Here is a 25,460-nt window from a genome sequence, read left to right on the forward strand (position 1 = left end):
GTGACAGACCCTGACAAAGAGGACACAGAGGAACATTCAGGCTCGCTGTAAGAGTGTTAGACTCTGATTCAAGGCTTGATTAGTATTTCAAGCGTGTGTGTGTCTCCTTCATGTGTGTGTGTCTTAAAGTCACGTCAAGCTCAGTTGTGCGTGTGTGTTCTTCTGTTTCTGTGAGGACTCAGTTGTGTGTTTGTCACACATTCAGACGGTGTGTATGCCTGCAGCGACAACAAACATGTTTACATCTGCAGCTCTCCTCCACTCATTACATTTATAAATAAACCTCCTGCAGGAAGAGAAGAGCGAAGATTATCAGGATCAGAGGATCATTGATCAGTGATTGATTGATCATGTCTCGTGCATAAGATCGTGTTTGGAGCTTGGATGGTTCCTGGTGTGGTTGATCACGTGCAGAGCACGCACTCTGCACACGCTCATCTTCCTGCGGGCTGATGCTGCCTTTTGGAACTTGATCTCTACGTCTTTGAAGGTTAAATAAAGACAATGGTAGAAAGATTTTTGTTGAGATTTGGATGTAAATCAGCACATTTCTCCCCCCGTGTGTCTGCAGCCCTGCATGACCCCACGCTGCAGGAATAATAATCAGTGTGGACGCAGCTGATTCTGCGCCTGTCAGGCAGAAATGAGGGATTCATTCTGAGCCACGAGCCTGTCAGTTTGACGCTCTGATGTTTTTCATGTGGCTTGCACAGGGCGGAGACTGCTCAGTCTCTCTGGGCGGAGACTGAGCCAGACGCACAGTTCACCTCAATGTGTGTGTGTGTGTGTGTGTTTCAAAGATTAGAACCTGCTCCTCACAGTTGTGTTGGTGTGTGTGTGAGGGTTTTCAGAAGGTTTCTGTTGGAACTTGATCCGGATCACTTTTCTTCTTAATTAGCTCAAGATGTTTCTGTTCATCATCTGTGATTCATTCCTCTCGGCGGTTTCTCCTCAACCTTCTCCTCTTTGTTCCCGCTGCAGGTGGGCTGTGATGGTGTGACTCTGACTGGATGAGACCCCGTCTGTTCATCCACCCCTTCATCCATCCGTCCATCGCTCCGTCAGCTGGAGGAGAGATCTGATGAGAGGAGAGCAGAGGGAGGAGAGAAGAGACGACCTGAGATGGCCAGCGGTGAGAAACTGAAGCGCAATCCTCCAGAGCGGCGAGCCTGCAGCATATGTTACTGTCTCTGATGAGTGTGTGTGTGTGTGTGTGTGTGTGTGTGTGTGTGTGTGTGTGTGTGTGTGTGTGCAGCAGCTGACAGTGTAGGCAGTCTCGGAGCTGAGCAGAACCACCTGAGCGTCCCGGTCTCGGATCATGGAGCCTGGGCGACGGCCATGAACAACCTGGGCATCATGCCGATGGGAATCAGCAGGCAGCCGCTGGTTTCAGGTAGAAGCTTCTTCTTCATTTATTTTCTTTTCATTTTCTTTTTCTCCTTTATCTCTCCTTAATCTCCTCGTTGAGCTTTCTTTTCCTTCTCCTTCTCCTCTTCTGTTTTTGTCTTCCTCATCTTTACGCCCATCAACCTGCAGAGACCAGTAATCTACGGTGGCCCTTAGGGTTCAACACGATACTTTTACCCGAGCGTTGAACTTTACTTACCCCACTTTGAACCTTTATTAATCATCATAGCAACATTTTCAATCCCATGAGACATTTACACATTTACGCACAACGCTGCAGGGCTGTGGCTTACGTAGAGGCTTGAAGCCGTCTGGTGAAATTCTTGGTTTCATATCGGGGGAACTGTGACATGTTTACAGAACAAGCTGTTTAGCGCCCTCTGCAGACTCATCCTGGGATTACTCCAACAAACGTTTACCTCATGATCTGAAACTTTAATGTTTTTAATCAGGTGTCAGCTTCACCTCTTATCAGCTTCATCCTTTAACTTCTTTTCACTGCTGTCTGACATCATCCCGCTTCAGTTCATGACCTTACCCTCAGTCATGTCAAGGGGTGTGATGGAGTTGTGACGCAGGGAATTCGGTTCAGAGCACCTTTTTTTCGTTAAAATATTCATATTCATAAAATATTCATATTTTAACTCCTGTGATTCAATAATTGTATCACACGCGTCAGGACGGCGATAAGGAGGGAGAGTAAGCAGAGGACTGATCTCAAGTCATACTGTGCTAATGCTAAAGTTTCTGTGTGTGTGTGTGTGTGTGTGTGTGTGTGTGTGCGTGCGTGTGCGTGCGTGCGTGCGTGCGTGCGTGCGTATCACTAACCATCACAGCAGCTCAGCTCAAAGGACATTAGGTTTCATGCATATTCAAAGAATCTTGAAGAGTTAGAGACACTTCAGGCGCTCAGAGAGACACGCTAACAGCTGCTTAAAAAATCAAGTGTGTCTGTGTGTGTGTATGTGTGTGTGTGTCTGTGTGTGTGTGTGTGTGTGTATGTGTGTGTGTGTGTGTGTGTCTGATACTAATGCAAGTAAACACTGACTCATTTTGTTTTTAAATTTCCTCGAGTTGAAAAGCTAAACTATCCCAGACTCCCGATGCTCCGTCACATTGGATGTGATACTTCATTTGTGGTGACGCACAGCTGGTTCATGGATACACAGACATACAGGTGAACACATAACACAAGGAGAAACACATAAACAGTTACCATAGCAACCCATGTAACAGTCAGTGTGGCAGTTTGTTAAGCGCTTCAGTAGCCGAGGGGACGAGAGGTTGAAGAGTTTTGAAATGCATTTTAATGATGAAACATTTTATAAGCAGGTTAATGACTCATCGGCCCCGTGTCCACCTGACGTTTGTTTTCTGAGCGCCAGCGTCTTTATCAATTGTTTTCAATGAGGAGAGAGCGTTCGCAGCTAAAGCGGCTGCCTGGAGAAAAGGCGCCGTGCCCAGCCTTTTTCTGAGCGTTCTACCTTTTTTGTGCGGCCACTCCAAGCGCCCAAATTCAAAATATTTTAACTTTTCAGAAAGGCGCTGTTGACATCACCGGCGCTCTTTTCCAAATGTTTGATATTCCCCGTTTTTCCTAGTTTTTCCTCATACAGATTGTGTCTTGTCCCCACATCCTCCTCGCTCCGTGTCTGATCGTGAAATAAACGATCTCTAATATAAAACATGCAGTAAAAAGTAACGGAGCAGTGTCGCTCACACAGCAGACGTTGTCAACAGACTGTTGTCATAGAGACAGGACAGACATGCAGCGCTTTTCTTCTCCGCGCACAAACGCTTCATGCAAACGCTCCCGAGCGCACAGCCAGCGCGATACTGCCCAGAAGAAATGCCAGGTGGACACGGGCCTGATGTGACACTTTTCATCCTTCACTCAGATTCAGGTGAAAAAGTGAAAATGTTCCTGGATGAGGATGGAAACTCACACACGTCAGATATTCATGATCTAAAGGTTTCCACATGTAGTTAAAACAGGGTGGAGATGTGATGCCGTCATTTTTTAAACAACATGTCATCATTTGGATTTTCCCTCTGAGCTCCGTGTGCTGCTGTCTGTCTCTCCGCTCGCCGCTCAGTTAAATCCACACATTCAATTATTCTGAGCTTAACACACAAAAAACTCCACAAATCTCCCGGCGTTCATTTCATAAACCTGCACAATGCAGCACTTCTTATTCCATCAGAGCCCCCCCCAGAGCCCACCAAGAGCCCCCCCCAGAGCCCACCCGGGGTCTTTATACAGAGAGAGACGCTCCCACAAATCCCCCACCCCGCCTCACTAAAACAATCCTACAAACACATGCAAGGTGAAACACTGACGCAAACCTGTAGGGCTTAGTGTACTTAAGTACAAGGGGGGGGGGGGGGGAATTGACTGGAATTGAACCAATAAAGGTTCAAGTTGATAACCCGCCGTGCACATGCATCCGCAAACATGACTAAAAGCACTGTAGTACACATACCAGGTCAGTAGGTGGCTCTCTCCCCCCCTCTCTCTCCCTCTCTCTCTCCCCCCTCTCTCTCCCTCTCTCTCTCCCCCCTCTCTCTCTCTCTCCCTCTCTCCCCCCTCTCTCCCTCTCTCTCTCCCTCTCTCTCTCCCCCCTCTCTCTCTCTCCCTCTCTCTCACTCTCCCTCTCTCCCCCCTCTCTCCCTCTCTCTCTCCCTCTCTCTCACTCTCCCTCTCCCTCTCCCTCTCCCTCCCTCCCCCCCCTCTTTCTCTTTGCTCTATGTTTAATTTTTCTCCTCCCTCAGTGTGTTTTTCCTCTCTTTTCTTCTTTTCACCGTCGAGAAATGAGGCGGGCTCGCCTCCTTTTGGCTCTGTGAGTAAAAAGCGGCGTGCTTCTGATTGTGATGAATGTGCGACACACAGAGGTGTAATTCACCTGTGCAGGTTATCTCAGACAACACTTAAATGAGTTTTCCTAAGACCTGAGGAGTCTGTGAATTCACCGTGGCTGCACACGCTCAGATTTATGGAAGATTATCACTCTGAGTGTTTTTCTTTTTCTTCTAATACGACTGAGGATCTTTAATACAGAGAGTGAACAGGAGAGAGAGAGGAAGTGTTTTACTGCTCTGCACTCAAGCAGCAACATGCAGTGTTTGAAATATTAAGCCAATTCTGAAGTGTAAAACCCTGCAGTTCTTCGAGTGTCCACTAGAGGCTGGCTGCAGAAGCACAGGAAGTCACATACACACCCATTCTAAAAAGCCTGTTTTTACAGCAGAGATTAACATGTTTACAGCCTGGTTCAAAAACCCAAATAGGTCTGATTAGCTCATGTCTCGATCGGTACACACTGTATGGAGGGTGAATGTTTTGATGACTCATCCGTTTTGATTTGATGAAGGATAAGAGTTATTCACAATAAGGCGTGTAGCTGACCTGATTGACAGGTGGGCGCGGTGTAACGGTTTGTCAAGAGGCTTAAAAACCGCCTCAGCTCCAGCTTTCAGCCTGTCGTTAGGTTGACTGAAAGTTAGGGTGAGACAGTATTTCCAGCATGGAGACCGCCATCGATGGGACTCCAGCGCCCCCTGCAGGAACAGACGAGTGAAGCTTCTGCAAGAGATATCTTTGATTAAACAAAAACTGTTTTCTTCTTCTGTTTCTTCTTCTTCTCTTTATTTGGAGCATGCTACACTTCCTGTTTGCTGACAACAGTTTCAGCTGTGGGACTGTGATGAATGTGTGGTCGTCTCAGTCCTGCAGGCCGAGCAGCAGAAACATTTATTTCTGTGAGTTTTCTGTAGGAGACGTGTGTCCTCTCTCGGTTGTGACAGCCTCCCTCTCCTCTCATTTAAATCACTTCATCCTCGCTGCTGTTGTGGCTGCGTGGGGGACATGGGGGGGTTTGTGCTGACGTTTGGTTCCTCCCGCTCTCTTGTTATTGCAGTGTTGTAGATAGGAACACGCGACTCTGCTCCGCCCTCCGCCTCCACCCTGCCTGCTCTATTTTCACCCAGACAGCTGAAACATGGCTCCTGTCGCCTCTTTATCTTCTCTCCTCTTCTTCACTTTCTCTCCGTCCTGAACACACATTTCTCTCTCCTCTCTCCCCTCCCCTCCTGTCCTCGCTGCTTCTCCTCTTTCCTCTCACACACTCAGGAGGCGTTTTTGTTGTTGTCTGTCCCTGCAGATCTCGTCTCCAGTTTTTATCTTCTCTGATCTCTTTCTCACAGATAACAGTGTTTTATTTCCCTCCTCTGCAGCAGGTTCTCTTTCCTCGTCCTCTGTTGCAGCTTTTTCTGTATTTTGATTAAAGCCAACACTACTCATCATTTTCTTACTTTTAATAAAACAGCCAGATCTGTTTGGATGCAGCTGGCCCTGCTTCTCCTCTGCTCTGAATGATTGTCAGATCAGATAAATTTAAATATTGATTGATGTGTGTTGATTCATCAGCTGTCTATTCTTTACCTGTGTCTCTGTCCTGCAGAGTCTCTGTGCATCCAGAGGTTCGAGCCCGGCCTCGGTCTCCTCACTCCCATCAACCCCATGATGGCGGGAATCAGCCTGGTCCCGCCCCCTCCCATCCCCCCTGACATGCCCGTCATCAAAGAGATCATCCACTGCAAGAGCTGCACGCTGTTCCCCCAGAACCCCAGTAAGACCCGAGATCATTCATCAGCAACATCGCATCATTGTCATACTCCCTCATTCAAACATTCAGCCAGGAAACATGATGGTGATGTCATTGTCCTTCAGGCCTGCCCCCTCCGTCCACCCGGGAGCGCCCCCCCGGCTGTAAGACGGTGTTTGTCGGAGGTCTGCCGGAGAATGCCACAGAGGAGATCGTCAGGGAGGTGTTTGATCAGTGCGGAGAGATCACCGCCATCCGAAAGAGCAAGAAGAACTTCTGTCACATCCGCTACAGCGAGGAGTTCATGGTGGACAAAGCCATCTACCTGTCAGGTGAGTCACACAGCATGATCGTCTGCCCTCGCAGCGTGGTGTTAGGTCGACTGAAAGTTAGGCTGAGACACAGAGAACGGCATGGATGGGACTCCAGCGTCCCCTGCAGGAACAGATGGGTGACGTCCCTCAGGATTCATCTTTACAGTCTGTGTTTAAAACTTGCAGGAGGCGAGTAATACTCACCTCAGCCTCTAGTGGCCAAAGTGAGCAGCACAACTACATTTCAAAACGCTTTTCTTTGTGCGTTTTCTCAGACGGATAAATGTTGTTACCAACTGATCCTCTGAAGGTCGTGCTGGTTAACAGAGCTGTGCATCTTCACTGGCGTCCTGATTCCATTTGATCCTCTCCTCTCAGGGTATCGGATGCGAATCGGCTCCAGCACCGATAAAAAAGACTCGGGGAGGATCCACGTGGACTTTGCTCAGGCCAGGGACGACCTGTATGAGTGGGAGTGTAAACAACGCCTGTTCGCCCGAGAGGAGCGCCACCGACGCAAGGTCCACGAGGATCGCCTCCGACCGCCGTCTCCCCCGCCCATCGTGCACTACACAGAGCACGAGGCGGGGCTGCTGGCAGAGAGGCTAAAAGGTGAGGTGAAGTGATGGATTATAAACTGCTGAGTCATGAGAGGCGGATGTGCCTCAGTAGGATTCAGCTGGTGTCATGGTAAAAGAGATTTAAAAAAAAAAAAACATTTACAGTAAGCAGATGAATCTGAAAGCATGTTCTCACAGTGATCTGTGTGCGTGCGTGTGTGTTACCTGCTGTGATACCTGATCAAAAGTTCAGGTGAATCAGTGAGAAAGCTGAACAATTATTGATCCTCTTCATCCTCGTTTAAACACAGAAACAAACAAAGAGCTGACACAGAGAAAGCTGAAGAGCTGCAGGAGGAACCTGTGTAGACGTGTTCACCTGTACAGACATGTTCACCTTTAGACACATGTTCACCATTAGACACATGTTCACCTGTACAGACATGTTCACCTTGAGAGACATGTTCACCTGTACAGACATGTTCACCTGTAGAGAAATGTTCACCTGTGTAGACATGTTCACCTTGAGAGACATGTTCACCTGTACAGACATGTTCACCTGTACAGATGTGTTCACCTTTAGAGACATGTTCACCTGTACAGACATGTTCACCTGTACAGACATGTTCACCTTGAGAGACATGTTCACCTGTACAGACATGTTCACCTGTAGAGAAATGTTCACCTGTACAGACATGTTCACCTTTAGACACATGTTCACCATTAGACACATGTTCACCTGTACAGACATGTTCACCTTGAGAGACATGTTCACCTGTACAGACATGTTCACCTGTAGAGAAATGTTCACCTGTGTAGACATGTTCACCTTGAGAGACATGTTCACCTGTACAGACATGTTCACCTGTACAGATGTGTTCACCTTTAGAGACATGTTCACCTGTACAGACATGTTCACCTGTACAGATGTGTTCACCTTTAGAGACATGTTCACCTGTACAGACGTGTTCACCTGTACAGACATGTTCACCTGTGTAGACATGTTCACCTTTAGAGACATGTTCACCTGTACAGATGTGTTCACCTTTAGAGACATGTTCACCTGTACAGACGTGTTCACCTGTGTAGACATGTTCACCTGTGTAGACATGTTCACCTTTAGAGACATGTTCACCTGTACACGTGTCTCTGTGCAGCTTGTTTCTTTGTCCTACTGTCCGTCTGTGTCTCTCAATTTTAAACAATCAAATGAGCTTATCAAAAACTTCCCCGGGCGTTACCTGCGGCCCTCACCCTCTCCGCTGAGTCTCGTCTCTGCTGCATCTCGTCCCGTGTCAGATTCAGCGCTGGTTATTTGATCTGAAAGTCAACCCTGAGCCTCTGAGCGTTTATCCTCCTCTACCGGCACACATAAACATTCGTGTTTCCTCTGAATAACCTTTTTGAATGTATTCTCCTCCTCTAACAGCTGAGAAATAAATTTAATTCTTCCTCTGTGGTCGTCTCCGCTCAGCTGTGTCTCTTTGTGCTCCCCGTAATGTGACTGTAATCTGCGGCGTGCGTGTGAATGAGCCTCTATCAGAGCGGGGAAAGTGTCTTCTTACAGGTTGTGTAGCGGCGGGTATTGAGCTCATTAAATGTTCTCTAATTCACTCTGTTCTGTTCGCCTCCATCGCTCCCTTCCATTATTATTCAAATGAAACAGAACGACAAAAGCCCGCAGAGACCTCTGAGACGGGATGCCGAGCGAGGGTTTGGTTGGAAAGTTGGAAATCAAAAATGCTTTTTGTGCTCGGTGGCTGTGACGGGTTCACAGAGGCATGAGCGGTGAACGCCCCCCAGGAGGAAGAGGAAGTCTGCTGTTTGTTTAGCCCGACTGAGCGCTAAAGGTCCCATGAAATACGTTCAGACATCCAGATACTGCAGACTCTGCTGGTGTGAGACTTCATGGAGCAGGCACACGCTCTGACGGCACAGAGAACGCTACAGAAGTTAAACGTTTATTATGATGAGTTTTTATCATGCTCTCAGATCCTGCTGGAGTAAAGTCCACACATTCATTTTTAGTTTGATGGTAGTTATATTAACGCTGTTTGTCTCAGATATCTTAATCTTTATTCTCTCCTCAGATGATCTTAATTTCTGCGATGCCACGGCGGTTCTTTACACGTGGATCGACCGCGGCGAGGTGAACCGACGCACCGCCAATCACTTCTACTCCATGATCCAATCAGCAAACAGCCACGTGCGCAGGCTGATGGGAGAGAAAGCTCAGCACGAGGAGGAGATGGAGCGGGCCAAGGAGACGTTCAAGAACGCCCTGATAGCGATCCTGACACAGTGTAAGAACTCTTTTTGTTTCTTCATGTTCAGTCGCTGCTCAGAGGCGGGCGAAGGAGGCGACGCTCTAACTGTGACCGTGCAAGTAAGATCACATCGTTACAGGTACCTTTATATTTTTATATCTTAACGTTAAAGAAAGATAACATTTCTGTAAATAATTAAATAAAATAATAAAGAATCTTTAAACATTATTAATCCCAAAGGAATATCTCTATCCAGCTTTCTCCAAAATGAAATGTGTGTGAAACAAACGAGCCTCAAATATATAAGATCCCACTTTAGGTCAGTCCCCATCAGCCTCCAGTGTGTCTGCTGTCATAGTGACACCTCTCACACACACACACACACACACACACACACACACACACATATTCTAGTGCAGCTTTCTTGTGCAGAGTCATTTACTCAGCCAGCATGTCTCAGCCCCCGTCTCCATGACTATGCTCCTCCATCCGTCTCCCCATTATTTCCATTATCCTCCGCTCGCCGCGTGGCGGACACACACTGGTTCAGAGTCAGAGATGTGAAAACGCTCTGCCCTTTTCAGAGACGGGCTGAAGAAGATACCAACACTCAGGATCAATCCCAGGCTCATTTGTTATTAAACTAAACTAAACTCGATATGTCTGTGCAGGTGGAGCTGCAGTGAGGGTGTTTATCCACCAGGGGGCGACATTTCTCCGATAGTGTCCTGAAAATCTTTTTGTTCTGATGAATTCTGTTTCAGTCTGTTCACTTGAACACAGCAGATGGTCAGTGGGTCTCTGTAAGGTCTTGTCTGCGTTAACGTCAGGTGAAGTCGTACAAAGAGCGAGGAGCCATACACGGAGGAGGTCGGGCGGGTGGATGGTTTTAGACTTGATGAAATAAACTTTCTGCTAGAAAGAGCATCGGGAAATCTTCTGCTGTGCGTCTGGTACTCACCCGGTCAATCATTATTTTCAAATCGCCAATTCATAACAAGGGTTATCTTGACGCGCTTTATAAAGAGCGGGTAAAAGACCTTACTCATGAAGAAAAATGGGAGGAGATGGGAGAAGATGCAGGAAGGATTTCTATTCCTCGCGTTCCTGTTGTCCACACTTCCTCGCCGCTGAGGTCAGAGCAGGCCGTGCATGAATGAAGACGGCAGTGGTTGAGGGGGCGACACTCTCCTCTGATTGGCCGGCAGGGGCATTTGAGTGAGCTGACCGGGTGGGCATGTTCGACAACTTTGCTCCTAGCTTTGCTCTGATAAGTCTCCAGAACCTGACGCTCAAGATTACTTTTTTTTCTTTTAAGATTTAAAGATGGAGCAGTAGAATAGATTTCATGTCAAACAGTTTCTCCTAAAGAAGTAAACAAAGTGCAGAATATAAATACAATGTAAGTCAGCCTTCAGACGATGAATCATCTCAACCTGACCACATGAATCTCCATCTTTAACAGTCTTTAGTCACACGGTGTCTGTGGGGAAAACCTAAGAGGTAAGTCAAACCCGTCTCTGTCTGAGTCTTACGAACAGGAAGTCCAGGTCTCAGGTGTTTCTCCATGCTGTTTGGGTTTTTATTTGATGTTCTTCTTGCAGGTTTGTTGAGTCAAAATGTTGTCTGTGCTGAAAGTGTTTGAGACAGATGAGAAAATGTCAGAGCATTTTATAACAAGGCAACATTTTCCAACATAGTGTGTGGCTGTAGTGACCTTGAGGTCAAAGTTCAAATCTGTCGTAATGATTGAACATCATCTCAGCTGTTATATTATTTATAACGTAAACACACTGAGGTGTATAAAAAAAGAAAAAGCCTCCATTCTGGATAAATGTTGCCTCAGTGAGTCGTGAGGGAAGTGAGACTGCAGGTGATGTAAGTACAGAGAGACGGACAGGAGAGAGACACACACACACACACACACACACACACACACACTACCAGGCCTATTCTGTTAAACTCAGTGTATCTGCACGACTTTTTCATTTGTCTCCTCATCAGTTCATCATCTGCTCAGCGACTCTCTGCAGGAGTTCAGAAGTCAGACTGTCTTAAAGGGAACATGCAGCTTTATATATAATGTATGCTTAAATATAAAGGACAGGAGCTCTCTCTGTGGTTTGTCTACAGACATGGCTGCCTTTAATCTACAGTTACTTCATCTGCACTTTGTCTGTCCTGCAAAACGATGCAACACATTACGGGACCCTGCACAGCTATCTACTGTATGTTTTCACTATTCACAGAGCTGTAACACATTTGTGATTGTTTAAGGATCAATCAGTGAGCTGGTAGCGAGTGAAATGATAAAGGTACCTTACTGTATGATCAGACATTAAGGAAACATGCTATGTTGAAGTGCTGGCATGGTAACCTGCTTGAGCATCGACTCTAGAGAGGAGGGGGCGGGGGGAGACAGTTCTCTACAATGTTTAGAATTTGGACTGCAGTACCCATTTTAAACACCAGGGGTCATAGTTACATATTGCTCCTTTCAGGAGTCCGACCTGAGCCGGTGATGCCACTGTTTTTGGAGTGAACTGTTAAAATGAATCAAAGGTCAGGTCAGTCTCTCTTCTGTCCACTGTACGAGTTTCAGTCAGAGCTACAACGCTACATAAAACGCTTGTTTTGTCTTGACCCCCTCCTCCTCCTCCTCCCCCTCCTCCTCCTCTTCCTCCCTCTTCACCCCAAAGTCGAGCAGATCACCACCGTTTTCACCGCCGCCACCAGACAAAAGGCATGGGACCATTTCTCAAAAGCTCAGCGCAAGAACATAGACATGTGGAGAAAACAGTGTGAGGTTGGTACTCCTTCTCTTCTCTCTTCCTCCTCCTCTGCTCGCTGACAGACAGACCTGAAGGAGTCTGTGATTTTCTTGATGCTTCGGCGTTTCAGACAGACAGACAGTCAGACGGATCACTCTCTCTCTCCCCTTCTGGACGTAAACCAAAGATCTGATGCCTCCTGGAAAGTGTGAGGCGCTGCCATGGTAACAGATTTTTCCAGGGTTAAGTCTGTGATTAATATTTCATATCTCAGTGTCACATCGAGATCACAAGTTTGAACCTTCAAAGTTTAATAAGAAGGCGGGAGAAACACCAGCACACTGGATTCAGATGTGGAGCATCTGTTTGCTCTGCTGGGAGTTTATAATATTTCATCATTAGATCTGTGCATTCATAATTCTTTGACAAAAACCTGCAGTTCACCACAGTCCACTAGGGGCAGCACACACCTGCCAGTAATACATTTAAAGGTCTCATTGTCGTCCCTTCAACCAGTGTAAATAAGGCTCCCCAAAACATGTCTGTGAAGTTTCTTGTTCTAAATCCACTCTGATCCTGTATTTGATCATGTCTATAAACCCCTCTATTTCAGCCCTGCTCAGAACAGGCTGTTTCTGTGTCTGTACCTTTAAATGTAAATGAGCTGTGTCTGACCACGCCCCCTCTCTGGAAGGGCTGGGTGTCTCTGGCTTTCTTGCTCCATGTCCTATTTTTTACGGTGAGAAGGCAGACTCAGAGGGCCGAACAAACACCTAGCTGTGGGAGTGTCACCCACCTGGGGGAGGGGTTACTGCCCTTTGTGATGTCATGAAGGGAAAATCTCCAAACGGCCTGTTTGAGCACACATTTTCTGAAAAGTGGAGCAGGCAAAAGACGGAGAGGATGGACTTTTCTCATCATTGGGGGGTTTGTAGACAGACACTGTAATGTCTCTGTTACTACCTCTAAAGACGGTAATGTGGGGGGGAGGGGTCACAACGTCCCCCCATAACGCCTCCACTACGTTCAGATTGAAGGCGGAACAGGGTCACAGGGCCTTAGATATCGCAGCTTGAAACGGCAGTCTGAACAGGGCTTTATACACACAGAGAGTAAAATTCAAGGCAATTGCTACTGGGAATCATGAAAGTCGACATTTTCACAAACAGAGGCAGCCATTGTTGTTGTATTCCTCCTTCTCCCTCATGGCTATTTACTGAGCATGTGCAAAAAGCCTCTGTTTTCAGAGCAGCTGGGTATTTCCAGTCTACACGATGGCGGAGACACTGCCATTTTCAAAACGTGGGTACGTCATAGTTCCCTTAATTGCTTCCAAGTGTCCTCCACTTGCCTCCTCCACTTGCGTCCTAGTTCCTCCCACCAGAGATGCAAGGAAACGAAGCAGAGGAGACAGGAAACGAGGAAATATGTTTTAAGAGACATGAGACGTTCTTATGGTCTTTTCAGGTCAAACATGGCCGACGTTAAAGCACTCAGATTCTTCTTCATGACAGTTTGTGACAGAGTCTTTAATTACTGCAAAGGCAATGCTGCCCCCTGCTGGACGACACCAACACAACACAACACACCTCTTTGGTTTGTAATTGAAAAAGAGACCTAAAAGCCAAAATATTACATCTAATATTTTATAGAGTTTTAGTTTTGTATTTGCTTTTTTAAATCGTCTGTATCAGAAATCCGCCCAGCGTGATAGATAACGCCTCTAACCGTCAGTGAAGCTTCGCCCGAGGTCGCTGTGTTTTAAATATTTGGAGGTACCCGAGGTAAGAGACAGTATAATGTGAGACAGAACCATCTCTAGCATGTTACAGTCCTCTTTATGTTCTGTGGTAAGTCTACCTGCTCCTCTGTATCTTCATCTGACGTTTTCAAACCTTGCCGCCTGTCCCCATCGTGTTCCTCTCCTCCGAGTCCTTCGCTCACTCAGACATCTGCGGTGAGATCTCAGCTGACAAATGAACAGATAATGAAAATGGAAGCAGGAAACGGATCTGATTTCCCCGAGGGCTGCAGCAGCTCTCTGCTCTCGTTCTGTTAAAGTCTCCTCACACACGCACAGGTTTCACTTCAAGTGTTAATGCACGCTCTGAATTATGATTCCACTTGAGCTGAAAGACATGATTCACACCGCAGCCGAGCATAATAAAGAAAGGTAAAGAAAAACTGTTCAGGATATAGACTGTATATAATAAGTGGACGTAGCCTCTTAACTTTGAAAGTGAAGCTAATGAACGAGTGTCTTAAAGAGCCCATATTATGCCCTTTTTGGGGTTCGTATATTTAATCTATGTTCCTACTTTTGTACGTTCACAATAGCTAAAGTCCAAAAAAAGTATCTGTTTTCATGTACTGCTCCTCCTTGCTCCCTCTCCGCTCTGAGTCCGTCAGCTACGCTCTGCTGAGCCCCCACTGCAGAGCCCCACGTGGGCCAAGTCTGCTCTGATTGGTCTGCCGATCTGCTCTGTCGTTATTGGTCAGTTGCTCAGCACAGTTCTCGTAAATGTCCCGCCTCTTTTACCATATTGGGAATGCAGCCACTGGCTCCGTCCGAGGGGAGCATAAACATTAGCACCTTAGCACTACTGTGCTACCGCAGGCTACGGCATATCGTGGGCGTGCTACAGAAGTTAACGGGCGTGCAAAATGAGCTGCAGGGCCAATGGGCTTAGATCAGTGATCTCACACTGACAATGACATCGGATTGACAAATTTTTATCAAGGGGCTAGAACTGAGCGTTACATGGGGCTAATGCTACAGCTAACAGGAGGACGTAGGAGAAGCCGCGTTTCTGCGGACTTTGAATTTTTGCACATAGATGTGCCTAAACATGCAGGACACATGGAAAACACACTAAAGAGCATATAAAACCAGAAAAAGAAGAATATGGGACCTTTAAACCACTGGAAGTGTAAAATCCTGCAGTTCCTCGAGTGTCCACTAGAGGCTGGCTGCAGCAGCACAGGAAGTCACATACACACCCATTCAAAAAAGCCTGTTTTTACATCAGAGATTGTGTGTGTGTGTGTGTGTGTGTGTGTGTGTGTGTGTGTGTGTGTGTGTGTGTGTGTGTGTGTGTGTGTGTGTGTGTGTGTGTGGTGTTCAGGAGCTGAGGAACGCTCACAGTGAGGAGATCATGGGTATCAGACGGGAGGAGGAGATGGAGATGTCCGACGACGACTCCGAGGAGAATCCCTGCAAGAGGCCGCGCACAGAGAACGGTACGAAAACTGTCAGATGGTTAAACACTAACTGCGGTTTCTGAGGCAGGAAGGACTTTATTTGAACTTCTCGATGTGGTCTTTGTATGTCTTCTTCTTTATCCCCCCCCTCCTCCTTTCACTCCTTTCTCGTTTCCTCTCCCTCCCTCGCCTCCTGCAGGAGTGTGTGACCCCGCGTCTCTGAGGGAGGAGAACGACTCCCTGCGCTGGCAGCTCGACGCCTACAGGAACGAGGTGGAGCTACTGAGGAAGGACACGAGAGGAGCCGGTCGCCCTGACGACGACCACATGCTGACACACGCTCAGACGCACAGTCCCGAGGCTCAGATCCAGCTGCTGCAGCAGAGCATGCACAACATGCAGCAGGTACCGCCCTCCACCGACACCGCGCTTGTGTGTGTGCGTGCGTGTGCATGTCAGCGTGTTTTTGGCAGGTGTGCATCAGGAAGCAGCTGCGAGCACTGTTTATTTACTTCCCTGAAGCAAACATAAAATCCAGCAGTGTTTCTTTTTTTGAGTGTTTCTCAGTGCTGACTCAGTGCTCTCCCATGATGCTTTGCTCCACTGATTCCATAAACACAGAGACAGCGTGTTCGAGCGCAGCGCTCGGCTGCTACGGGTTAGCCTGATGTGACTCGACTTTCTGTCTGTCTCGATCTAAAGTGACAGTGCTGATAGAAGCAGGCACGTTAGAGACACACACACACACACACACACACACACACACCGCCTGCTGCTGGCGTGTTTTCATGTGCTGTTTATTTGACTTCTCACAGTCTCAGAGATTGTCACAGACTGATCTGTAACATAGACGCACATTTAACCCCTCAATAACTGTCTGATGACTCCTTTAAATACGCACAACCTGCACGGGCTCAGAGAGAGGCGGTTTACTCTGCAGCGCAGTTAAAGGTGCGTTTAACAAATTACGGGTTTTTGTGTTTTTTGCAGGCATCTGGTGAGCGTCAAAGCCGTGCAATCCTTTTGTGAATCAGTTCTTCACTTTATTTAATGTGAAAACCATCTGAAGTGTTGAGCTGATTCAGGCTCAGACACTTATGTATCTTCAGAGTTTCACCTTTTTACTCATTTCTGTTTGGTCTCTTTTATTAAAGAAACACTTTTAGAATTATGTCATGTCTCTGTTTGTCTGTTTCTGTGTTTGTTTTGCAGCAACTCCTGAGTCTGCAAGAGAAGCTGAAGAGCAAAGAGGCGGAGCTGGAGCAGGCCAGAGACGAGCATCGCCACCTGGAGGGGGAAGTGCTTACGCTCAGAGACAAGGTGTGTACGCACGTCTCAGCTGATTGGTTCTTATTGATCCTCTGATGACGGATCGTTACTCTCTGGTTCGGCTTGTCTCTGTAGATCTGCTCGGTTTGTTCACACTTTAAGCCGAGGATTGGAGCAGTTTGATGAAACACAGGTGTCTGTCTGCGTCAGTTAAGGTGTTTAAAGTGAGTTTAGTGTGTAAAGGTTTGAACACACCAACATTTATGTTTGTGCGTCAACCCGTCGCTCTTCAGCGTCAGCCTCCACCCAGAGGGACGTTTCCTTTAAAGTGCTTTTTACTGCGACCTCTTCTGGGGCTCTGTCATGGTCTATAAACACACACACACACACACACACACACACACACACACACACACGCACACAGGTTTTAAAATGATGAAGGGAGGCATGGCTGTTAAAGGACACGAGTGCTGCTATGGCAACATTCCTGCCTGGAGGTTTATTCTGTTATTTTCCTACCGAGCGGAGAGTGGTTTGACCCGAGACATGCCACTGAGTGTGTGTGTGTGTGTGTGTGTGTGTGTGTGTGTGTGTGTGTGTGTGTGTGTGTGTGTGTGCATCTGTGTGTGTGTGTGTTTGTGTAAATACTTGTGTGGAGCAGATTCGGTATATAAGACTGAAAGTTAGCCACGCTACTCAACACTTATAATGTGTGTTCATTACAATCATCCCCGTGTTGCATCTTAAGTTTGAACTTCATGTTGTGGTTTAACAGTCAGGGGGGATGTACGGACCCTGTATTAGCTGTTAGCTTAGCATCACTGAGGGCACACAGTCCTGACCTCAGCTGGAACGATTAGTCTACAAAAAAAGTTTATGAACAAAGAAGTTGACAATGAATTTCATTGTGAACAGTTAGTTGGTTCTGTGATCACGGTCTCGTAGAGAAAAGTTAACCAGCTCTTTTAGATTTACATTTTTGTCGGTAGCATTCCTCATGTTCAGCTGTTTTTGTCACATTTTAGTCATTTTTGCCTGCTGTAACGTTAGTCCAGTTCACTTTGTGTTTGGCGTCTCAGCTCAGACCTCGTCGCTCCTCACAGTTTTATTTAATATGCAGACATTTGAGGAGTGATGGGATGACGTCTTAAACCCACCAGTCGAGCCGACAGGTGGATGCTGGTGGAGGCGGGGCTGAGCGAGGGTGCAGAACTGCTGCAGGTCAGAGAGAGACGGGGACTCTGCAGCTTGAATTGAGTGCTAATAGGAAGGAGGTGTCGTCAGGTGATTGTCGTGAGGTGAGGCAGGTCAAGTTGACCACCTGGACGAGGTCGTAGGCGTCGCCTCGTTAGTTGATCAAATTTCTAAACATTTCATATGTGTGTGTCATTTCGTTGTTTGAGAATCAAAAATCAATACAAGAAGCATAGATTAGTTTTGGTCCAGAGATTAAGAAAGAGAGTCACAGCAGACCAGGTTTGTGTTTCAGAGAGTCTCCGCACGTTTAACTAGTTTGTTGTTTTTAATCCGCTGTGCGTGTTTGTGATGTCATGTTGAATCATTTATGAGATCAGAGTTTCTCAGTGGACAGATCCTCTAACAGACACATCTATAAAACAAGAGAAGAAGAAACAGACTCAGCTCCTCTGCTGCACACGAGAACTCGCTCTGCGGCTCATCAACAGACCTGTTGTATCTCTCTCTCCCTCTCTCTTTCTCCCTCTCTCTCTTTCCGTCTCGCTCTCCCTCTCTCTCTCCTTCTCTCCCTCTCTCTCTCTTTCCCTCTCTCTCTCTCTCTCTCTCTCTCTCTCTCCCTCTCTTTCCGTCTCTCTCTCTCTCTCTCTCTCCCTCTGTAGTTGCTGGGCAGCAGTGTGGAGGCGGTGGACGGGACCAACGGAGAGCTGCATGAAAAGGTAAACCAGACACTGTGTTATGTGAAATCAGGTCCGCAAAACGTCGTCAGCTGGGCCTGCAGTGTCTAGATTTCCCAAGATGCATTGTAGCCTTGACCCCGGCTGCTTTTCTTTGTGAATGCAAAGCAAAAAGTCAGATCTAAAGAAGTGTCTGATTTACAGTCAAAAATATCTCCTAACACTTTAATGAAGTCCACATTCATCTGACGAGTCCAGGTCACCCAGTGAGCATGGTAACATCTCAGATCTCATTTCAACCATAAATACGGTTTCTTCATCAACGTGTTCAAAGTTTCCTCTCAGAGATTTGATACAATTATCAAGCGAGTGTTGAAACGAGGACGGACATTATCACAAAGGATCACCACTTTTGATTCTATTCTTTATGATATAAAAGTCACTTTGAGGTTACTCTGGAGCTCTGGGAAACCTCAGACAGTGCAAACACAGTTCATCAGAGGGTGAGAGGTCAGAGATCACCAGTGTAGATCAACACTTAAGAGACAGAAGCAGAAAGTGTAGGCTGATATTACTCTGCTCTGAAGCCTCTCACAGCACTTAAGTGTCAGAGAGACACACACACACACACACACACACACACACACACACACACACACACACACATCCATGCATTAAAACATATCATGGCGATCAACTTTTAACCCCGAAGCTGCTGGAGTGTAAACTGAAGGAGGACGTTGATGCGTCACTGAGCCGTCAGATGTGACGTTTTACATTAAACATGGATGTTCTGTGTGTTTTCTACAATTCTACAATTCACTTAGCAGATGCTTTTATCCAAAGCGACGTGTTCAGCAATGTTTTTAAAAGCGTTTGTCCTAAACAACATGTGTACACCGTGTTTTCCACGTTCTCTCTATGAACCACAGCAGGAAGAAACACAACAATGGAAACATTCATTACAAGTCAAACAACTGATTTCAAATCCAAACTACAGCAGAAACCTCAGCTGTATTTAAAGTATTACAACATCCATGTAAGTAGATATTAAAGGCTTTATATGTGTTTTTTCACACTTAAATGTAATAGAAATCAAATATATCCTCTGAAAATAACTCTGTGAGTCATGACTGTCTACAATGGGTGTAACACCCGAGTCCCACTGTCTGTGATGCTTTCAGAGTTTTCCGAGTCCTATCTTCAGTTTGTTGACATCGCCGGGACGGCCAGCCGACTCATCCCCTTGCGAATAAAAATCGATATAAAAAAATCATATAAAGCCTTTAAAGGAGCAGTATGTAACTCTGACACCTAGTGGTTAAAATGGGTGGTGGACACTGAAACTTCAGTGTTTAGCCAGCTCTGCATCGGTCTGTAAACCTTTCTGTGTTCTAACCTCTCTCCATTTTTCAAAAGCATCTCCAATATTGATCCTAGTTTGAGCACGTTTCTGCTCGTGGAGCTTATTAGAAACATGCAGAGGCTTTTTAGGTCGGGTACAATCACTCAATCCGAACCAGTTCTCTCACCCGCTTCTATCGCTGCAACACCTGTTGGTTTGACCTGATAACTGCTCTCATATCTGGCAAACCGAGGGGCGTCCAAAACGGCCGTGTGGGGGTGCCTTAAAACCGCCTACCTTCTCTGGTCCAAACAAATCCAGAGCATTCAGGAGCAGAATCTAAAGTTAGAAGGAGGACATACTGGCTGCTGCATTGTTGTCAGAGAAGCCAGCACTTCAACATAGCATGTTTCCTTAATGTCTGATCATATAGTAAGGTACCTTTATCATTTCACTCTCTACACATCTTACTGATTGAACCTTTTAAATAATGTGAAGTTTAAGTGCTATGTTAGCATCTAGGGTGTAATGGATTCAGAATGGAAATTCTGAACAAAAGTAAACATACCTCCACATCGTATTACTGTGTAATATGATGTGTGTGTGTGTGTGTGTGTGTGTGTGTGTGTGTGTGTGTGTGTGTGTGTGTGTGTGTGTATGTGTGTGTTTGTGTGTTTCCAGGGTGTGAACGGGTGTGTTCCCGCTCTGTTCCTCAGCAGAGAGAGGAGGAGTGAGGTCATCATGAGGGGAGGAGCCACTTCGGAGAAGGAGGCGCTGCTTCTGGGTAAATATGAATTCCATTCAGAATGAATGAGTAATAACCTCGATGTTTGAATAACTTCAGAGGTGTGTTTAGAGGTTTCTTAAAATTCTATTTATCCTCGCTCTGAAAGAAGAGCTAAGCTAGAGCGTTTTCACACATGCATATCTGAGGAGGACTGCTCCTGAAATCCTCCTGATCTGGTTGTTAACACATGCACCTCACAGCAGGAGACTATCCCTGTCAGACAGGAGGGGGGTCTCCTGAGGTAAGACATGACGTAAAAAGAACAACGTGCACAAAGCAGCAGAGTCCTCTATACGACGCTTTAATGAGAATATATGTCTTTATATCAATGCTACGTGTAGTTGAACAGAATCACAATCTGAACTAAAGAGTGGAGAAGAACATACTGGAGAACAGGAAACATAATGCAGCAGGTTCATAAGAGCACGGAGATCGTAGAGGTGGCTTACAGACAGTCTATGGTCATGCAGCGATCACAGGATATAAACTCCCTCCTGAATCGTTCCTGCTGCGTTCTCACATCAGCTCACCTGACTTAATTGGGAAAATGTACCAGAAGGCTGGCAGGAGAAATTCTGGGTTACCTCTGTTCAGGTTTGTCTGTTATGTGTTTTCATGTGAGAGTAAAAACAGACTCCAGCACCAGGCCGAGCTCCAAGCCTCCTCTCTCCTTCATATCTGGATTTTCTCTGCTCTGCTAATAGAGATAAATATGCTGCTGTTGCTGCTCTCCTCTGCTGCAGACTCACAGTCAGCGATCACTGTGAGCTGCTCTCCGAGCTGCTGCTGCACGTCTGCATCACCGTTTATAAGAGAGAGAAACACACACATACACAGATGGATTCAGACAGTCCACACAGTTTAAACTGTGTGAACGTGAAGCTGCTGCTCAGTTCACTGTCACTTCATCTCTTTCTCCATGCTATGTGTGTAGGCGTTCACTCACCTTTAATGCTAAGCTAACAAACAGTCAAAATCGAAACACAAAGAACATGAACAGCTCCTCCTGCACAGACTCTAATATTTAAGTTAATGTGTTTAAATGGGCGTGAGGTGGAGACGGTCAGAGGGATTATAATCCACATCTGTAAACAATTGTCCTGCAGCATCTCTCACTGATTGTACCAACACCTTCCTCTGAGAGAGCACACCTGACACGTTTAAGTATCTAAGTAGCTTAGCCCTGAAGGTCGACTGCAGGAAGATGTCACATCACACTAAAAATATGTAATGACAGGCCAAAATGTTTCACATAACGTAAAAATATTTCTCAAACCCCCCCCCCCCCCCCGTCTGACAGGGATAGTCTCCTGCTGTGAGATGCATGTGTGAACAACCAGGTCAACCAGAGTTATCCTAAAGTTCTATTTACATGAAGGTGAGGAGAACGATCAGGACAGGAGGGTTTTCAAACACACACACACACACACACACACACACACACACACACACACTCTGCGGCTCTGTTCCATGTGAGCACGTCTGCTGGAAGGAACTGAATCAGGCCTGTCTGTAATTGCCGGCGTTTCGCCACATAAATCAAGGAAATAAATATTGGCTGTGCCGGGTCCTCCAGGGGACGCCTGTCTATTCACTCCTCCATCGTCACCAGCACCCCCACACCCCTCCCCCCAGCCCCACTCCCTCTGCATGACTGCCCACCTTTGCAGGACCTCTCAGAAGTAATCAAGTCAGGAGCGCTTTCTGCTCGGCCAGCGCTTTTTATAGAGCCGCTCTGCAGTTTGTTTATTGTGCAGCAGTTCATGAGGATGCAGATTGTGGCCTCTCTCTCTCTCTCGCTCTCTCTCTCTCTCTCTCGCTCTCTCTCTCTCTCTCTCTCTCTCTCGCCCTCTCTCTCTCTCTCTCTGTTTTATTAGCTTGATAAGCTCAGCTTTCACTAAGCAGCACCTGTATCTAGGAATCAAAAGCACACAACCACAGACTAATGAAACAAGACAAATCGTTGTTATTGGATAAATCTGCTGTTTCTAACCCTGAGCCTTAAGAGAGCCACAATGACTTATAAGAAAACAAAGTCTCTGAACATCCGTAGTAGATCTCTTCATTCTGCAGCAGGTAAACAGACTGTACTGGACTGAATGGACTGTTAGCATCTTTGAGTATTTAGAAAAGCGCTATATAAATCTAATTTATTATTATTATTATTATTATTATTATTATTATTATTATTATTATTACAGCACAGGTTGAACGTTAACTAGTTTGAATACTTCTGTAACTTGTTGGTGTGGTGGAATTTCAGTACCTTTTTAGATTTAGATGTACAGAATTATTTTGTTTATTCACTGCTCTCTGATGTCAGTCAGACCTAATAGAGTTCAGCTGTGACTAGAAAGCAAGGACAGCTTAACGTGTCAAGGGCCCCTCATATCTGAATGTTGTTTGGTAGACTTAGTGTCTGCTTCAAATTGTCCTAGACATCACAGACAAGTTTCGTTCTTCAACTTAAGCCATGAGTCTCCCTGAATCATTCTTGTGTGAAGTCAAGTTCTTAATAATTTCCTCAACAGTTGGATCCCTTCTTTGTCCCCTTCCTTTCTTTCAGTTTCTGTCTGATTTAGTTTTTGTTATTCTCTGCAGGCATCATCTCGACCTTCCTCCACGTCCATCCATTTGGAGCGAACCTGGAGTACCTGTGGTCGTACATTCAGAGACTGGACTCGAAGGTAGAGGTGCCAACACATTTTAAATTAACAAGTTTTTGGTTTCTTTATATGCAGATGATATGATGATGTATCTTTCTGAGTGTCTGTCTATCTGTGTGTCTGTCTGTCTGTCTGACTGTCTGTCTGTCTGTCTGTCTGTCTGTCTGTCTGTCTGTCTGTCTCTGCCTGTCTGTCTGTGTGTCTGTCTGTGTGTCTGTCTGTCTCTGCCTGTCTGTCTGTGTGTGTGTCTGTCTGTCTGTCTATCTGTCTGCCTGTCTGTCTGTCTGTCTGTGTGTCTGTGTGTCTGTGTGTCTGTGTGTCTGTGTGTCTGTCTGTCCCTCAGGTGTCTGCGGGGGAGTTGGAGCGTCTCATGGTTCGCCTGCCGTCGATGTTCCGTCAGGAGCTGAGCGGCGTCGGAGCGACTCTGGAGAAACGCTGGAAGTTTTGTGGATTTGACAGTTTGGGTTCGGCGTGACGAAGGCAGAACACACACACACTCTGAGGACGTGTTGGGACGCAGTGTTGTGTGTGTGTGTGTGTGTGTGTGTGTGTGTGTGTGTGTATGTGTGTGTGTGTTGGATATATTCTGCAGGACGATGAGGATGTTGACCGAGGCAGACACTGGACACTCTGGACGAGACAACAGACTCACTTTCTGGTTTTGAAAGAACAATACCAAAGTTTCCTCTCTTCTGTTTGATAAAAAGTGTTGATGAGGAGACAATGAAGAGGAGACGATGAAGGTGTTTCTAGTTTGTCTCTTTTTGTTGCCCTCAGATCAAAAAGACGAAGCGATGTAAAGGAAGTCAAGACGACGATGAAGTGATTTTGTATAAAAACATAAAGTTTGTTTTCTTATTTAAATAAAGTTGTTGTAAAGAATGAGTTGTGTTGTGTAACTTTAATTAAAGTGTAATAATGTTTCATGCAGGTTACGTTTTAGTCACACTCGTGTGGATTAATGACTTTCTCGGTTCAGCTGGTCGTTTAATTATCTTAATTTCTACATTCATTATTTAATATATTTATGTAAATGTCTAACCTGCTGGCGCTCCGTCTAATGAATCTTTTCACATCACATCAAATAATGAAGACTACGTCATGTCTTTAACCTGAATTTCTTCTAACTGCCAGCAGGGGGAAACTACACTGGTTTTGTCTTTAACCCCTTTCAGACCGCTGTGTCCAGTCGCGATATTCTTCTATCTGAATGTCCCCTCTGTACCGTCTTCAGAGGCGATACAGAAGAGAGTCGGGATCAGATGAGCCAGCGGGGAAAGAACAGCGCTGTGTGTGTGTGTGTGTGTGTGCGTGCGTGTGTGTGGACCCCAGCTGTGCCGTGCTTCCACAACACTGAAACACAATGTGACCTCACAGACTTGGAAGCCAATATAACACTGTGGTGGAATCATTAATGTACAAAGACAAGATGACAGCTGAGCTTGAGTGTTCCCCCTCTGAGCTCGTCGATACAGACAGAGACTTCTGCACGTACTCTGCGTTCATTTCATCCGTATTTCTGCACGTTTTCTGGAAGCAAACTGATACGGACCAACTGTTGCAATACCACCAGAAAACGTGGGGGGAGTGTGGAGCAGCAAAAATGCAAGGCAGAAGATTTTGAGGGAGAGGTGGACGTCTGTGTTAAACTGCGCCCTCTAGTGGATGCATTTTTTTTATGTCTGTTCCATCGTAAAGGACGCGCAGGAGTATACGGGCGGTGACGGTTAAATCGTTTAAATCAAATCTATCTCTGAAGCAAACTGCTGAGCTGCTTCTGATGTAACACAGGAGTAACACACACATCCTGATAATGAACTGTGTGTGTGTGTGTGTGTGTGTGTGTGTGTGTGTGTCTGTGTGTGTGTGTGTGTGTGTTTGTGTGTCTGAATAGAGAACTAGGGCAGAGCTTCAGACTCGTCGTGTGTTAAACCCACAGACTGAACACGTGAACGTTTCTCTCTCTCTCCTTCAGAATGAGGGAAATGAATCCACTGACTCACTCAAATTCCTCCTCCTGCTTTATGAGTGTGCTGATCCTCAGACCCTCCCAGCCCTGAAGGTCCTCTGAATGTGCTCTGGCTGAATGTGGAGCAAATGTTCGAGGTGGCCTGATGGAGCGAGTGAATGGAAACGTGTCAGAGGGTGTAGGTGGATAAAAAAAGAGGCGAAGTTCCAACTTGATGAAAAGATGTGAGGTGGTCCTGAAGCCGCTCATGAGAAGGACGCATCAATGCAGTTAGTGTCTGTTTCCTGCTAGGAGGACCACAGCCGCTGCGCATGGGGTACACACACTAAACTCTAGCCCACCAGTGCCCCGATGTTCTTTATATATTTTGTTGATGCCTCAGCTAACATTGTGCAGCATTAGTCCAGCTTTCTGCACATATTCATCCTC

At 46.2% G+C, this 25,460-nt stretch overlaps 1 protein-coding gene across 4 annotated transcripts in view; it reads left to right on the top strand.

Moving 5' to 3' along the window:
- The window catches only part of enox1 (ecto-NOX disulfide-thiol exchanger 1), a 69,248-nt gene extending 45,301 nt beyond the window's left edge, over positions 1–23,947 (top strand). For 3 of the 4 annotated variants that reach the window (XM_065962032.1, XM_065962033.1, XM_065962031.1), the window contains 14 exons: positions 982–1,132; positions 1,256–1,393; positions 5,868–6,035; positions 6,137–6,343; positions 6,704–6,937; positions 8,976–9,188; positions 11,852–11,958; positions 15,049–15,163; positions 15,324–15,529; positions 16,337–16,444; positions 18,250–18,306; positions 20,291–20,393; positions 22,998–23,083; positions 23,406–23,947. In XM_065962032.1, the coding sequence (XP_065818104.1) occupies positions 1,123–1,132; positions 1,256–1,393; positions 5,868–6,035; positions 6,137–6,343; positions 6,704–6,937; positions 8,976–9,188; positions 11,852–11,958; positions 15,049–15,163; positions 15,324–15,529; positions 16,337–16,444; positions 18,250–18,306; positions 20,291–20,393; positions 22,998–23,083; positions 23,406–23,537 (1,884 nt within the window). In that variant the 5' untranslated portion in view covers positions 982–1,122 and the 3' untranslated portion in view covers positions 23,538–23,947. The remainder of the gene's footprint in view (positions 1–981; positions 1,133–1,255; positions 1,394–5,867; positions 6,036–6,136; positions 6,344–6,703; positions 6,938–8,975; positions 9,189–11,851; positions 11,959–15,048; positions 15,164–15,323; positions 15,530–16,336; positions 16,445–18,249; positions 18,307–20,290; positions 20,394–22,997; positions 23,084–23,405) is intronic. The other variant, XM_065962034.1, reaches the window with a different exon arrangement.
- The last annotated feature ends 1,513 nt before the right edge of the window (positions 23,948–25,460 follow it).

The sequence above is a fragment of the Labrus bergylta genome, chromosome 13, assembly GCF_963930695.1.
Source record: "Labrus bergylta chromosome 13, fLabBer1.1, whole genome shotgun sequence".
Lineage (NCBI taxonomy): Eukaryota > Metazoa > Chordata > Actinopteri > Labriformes > Labridae > Labrus > Labrus bergylta.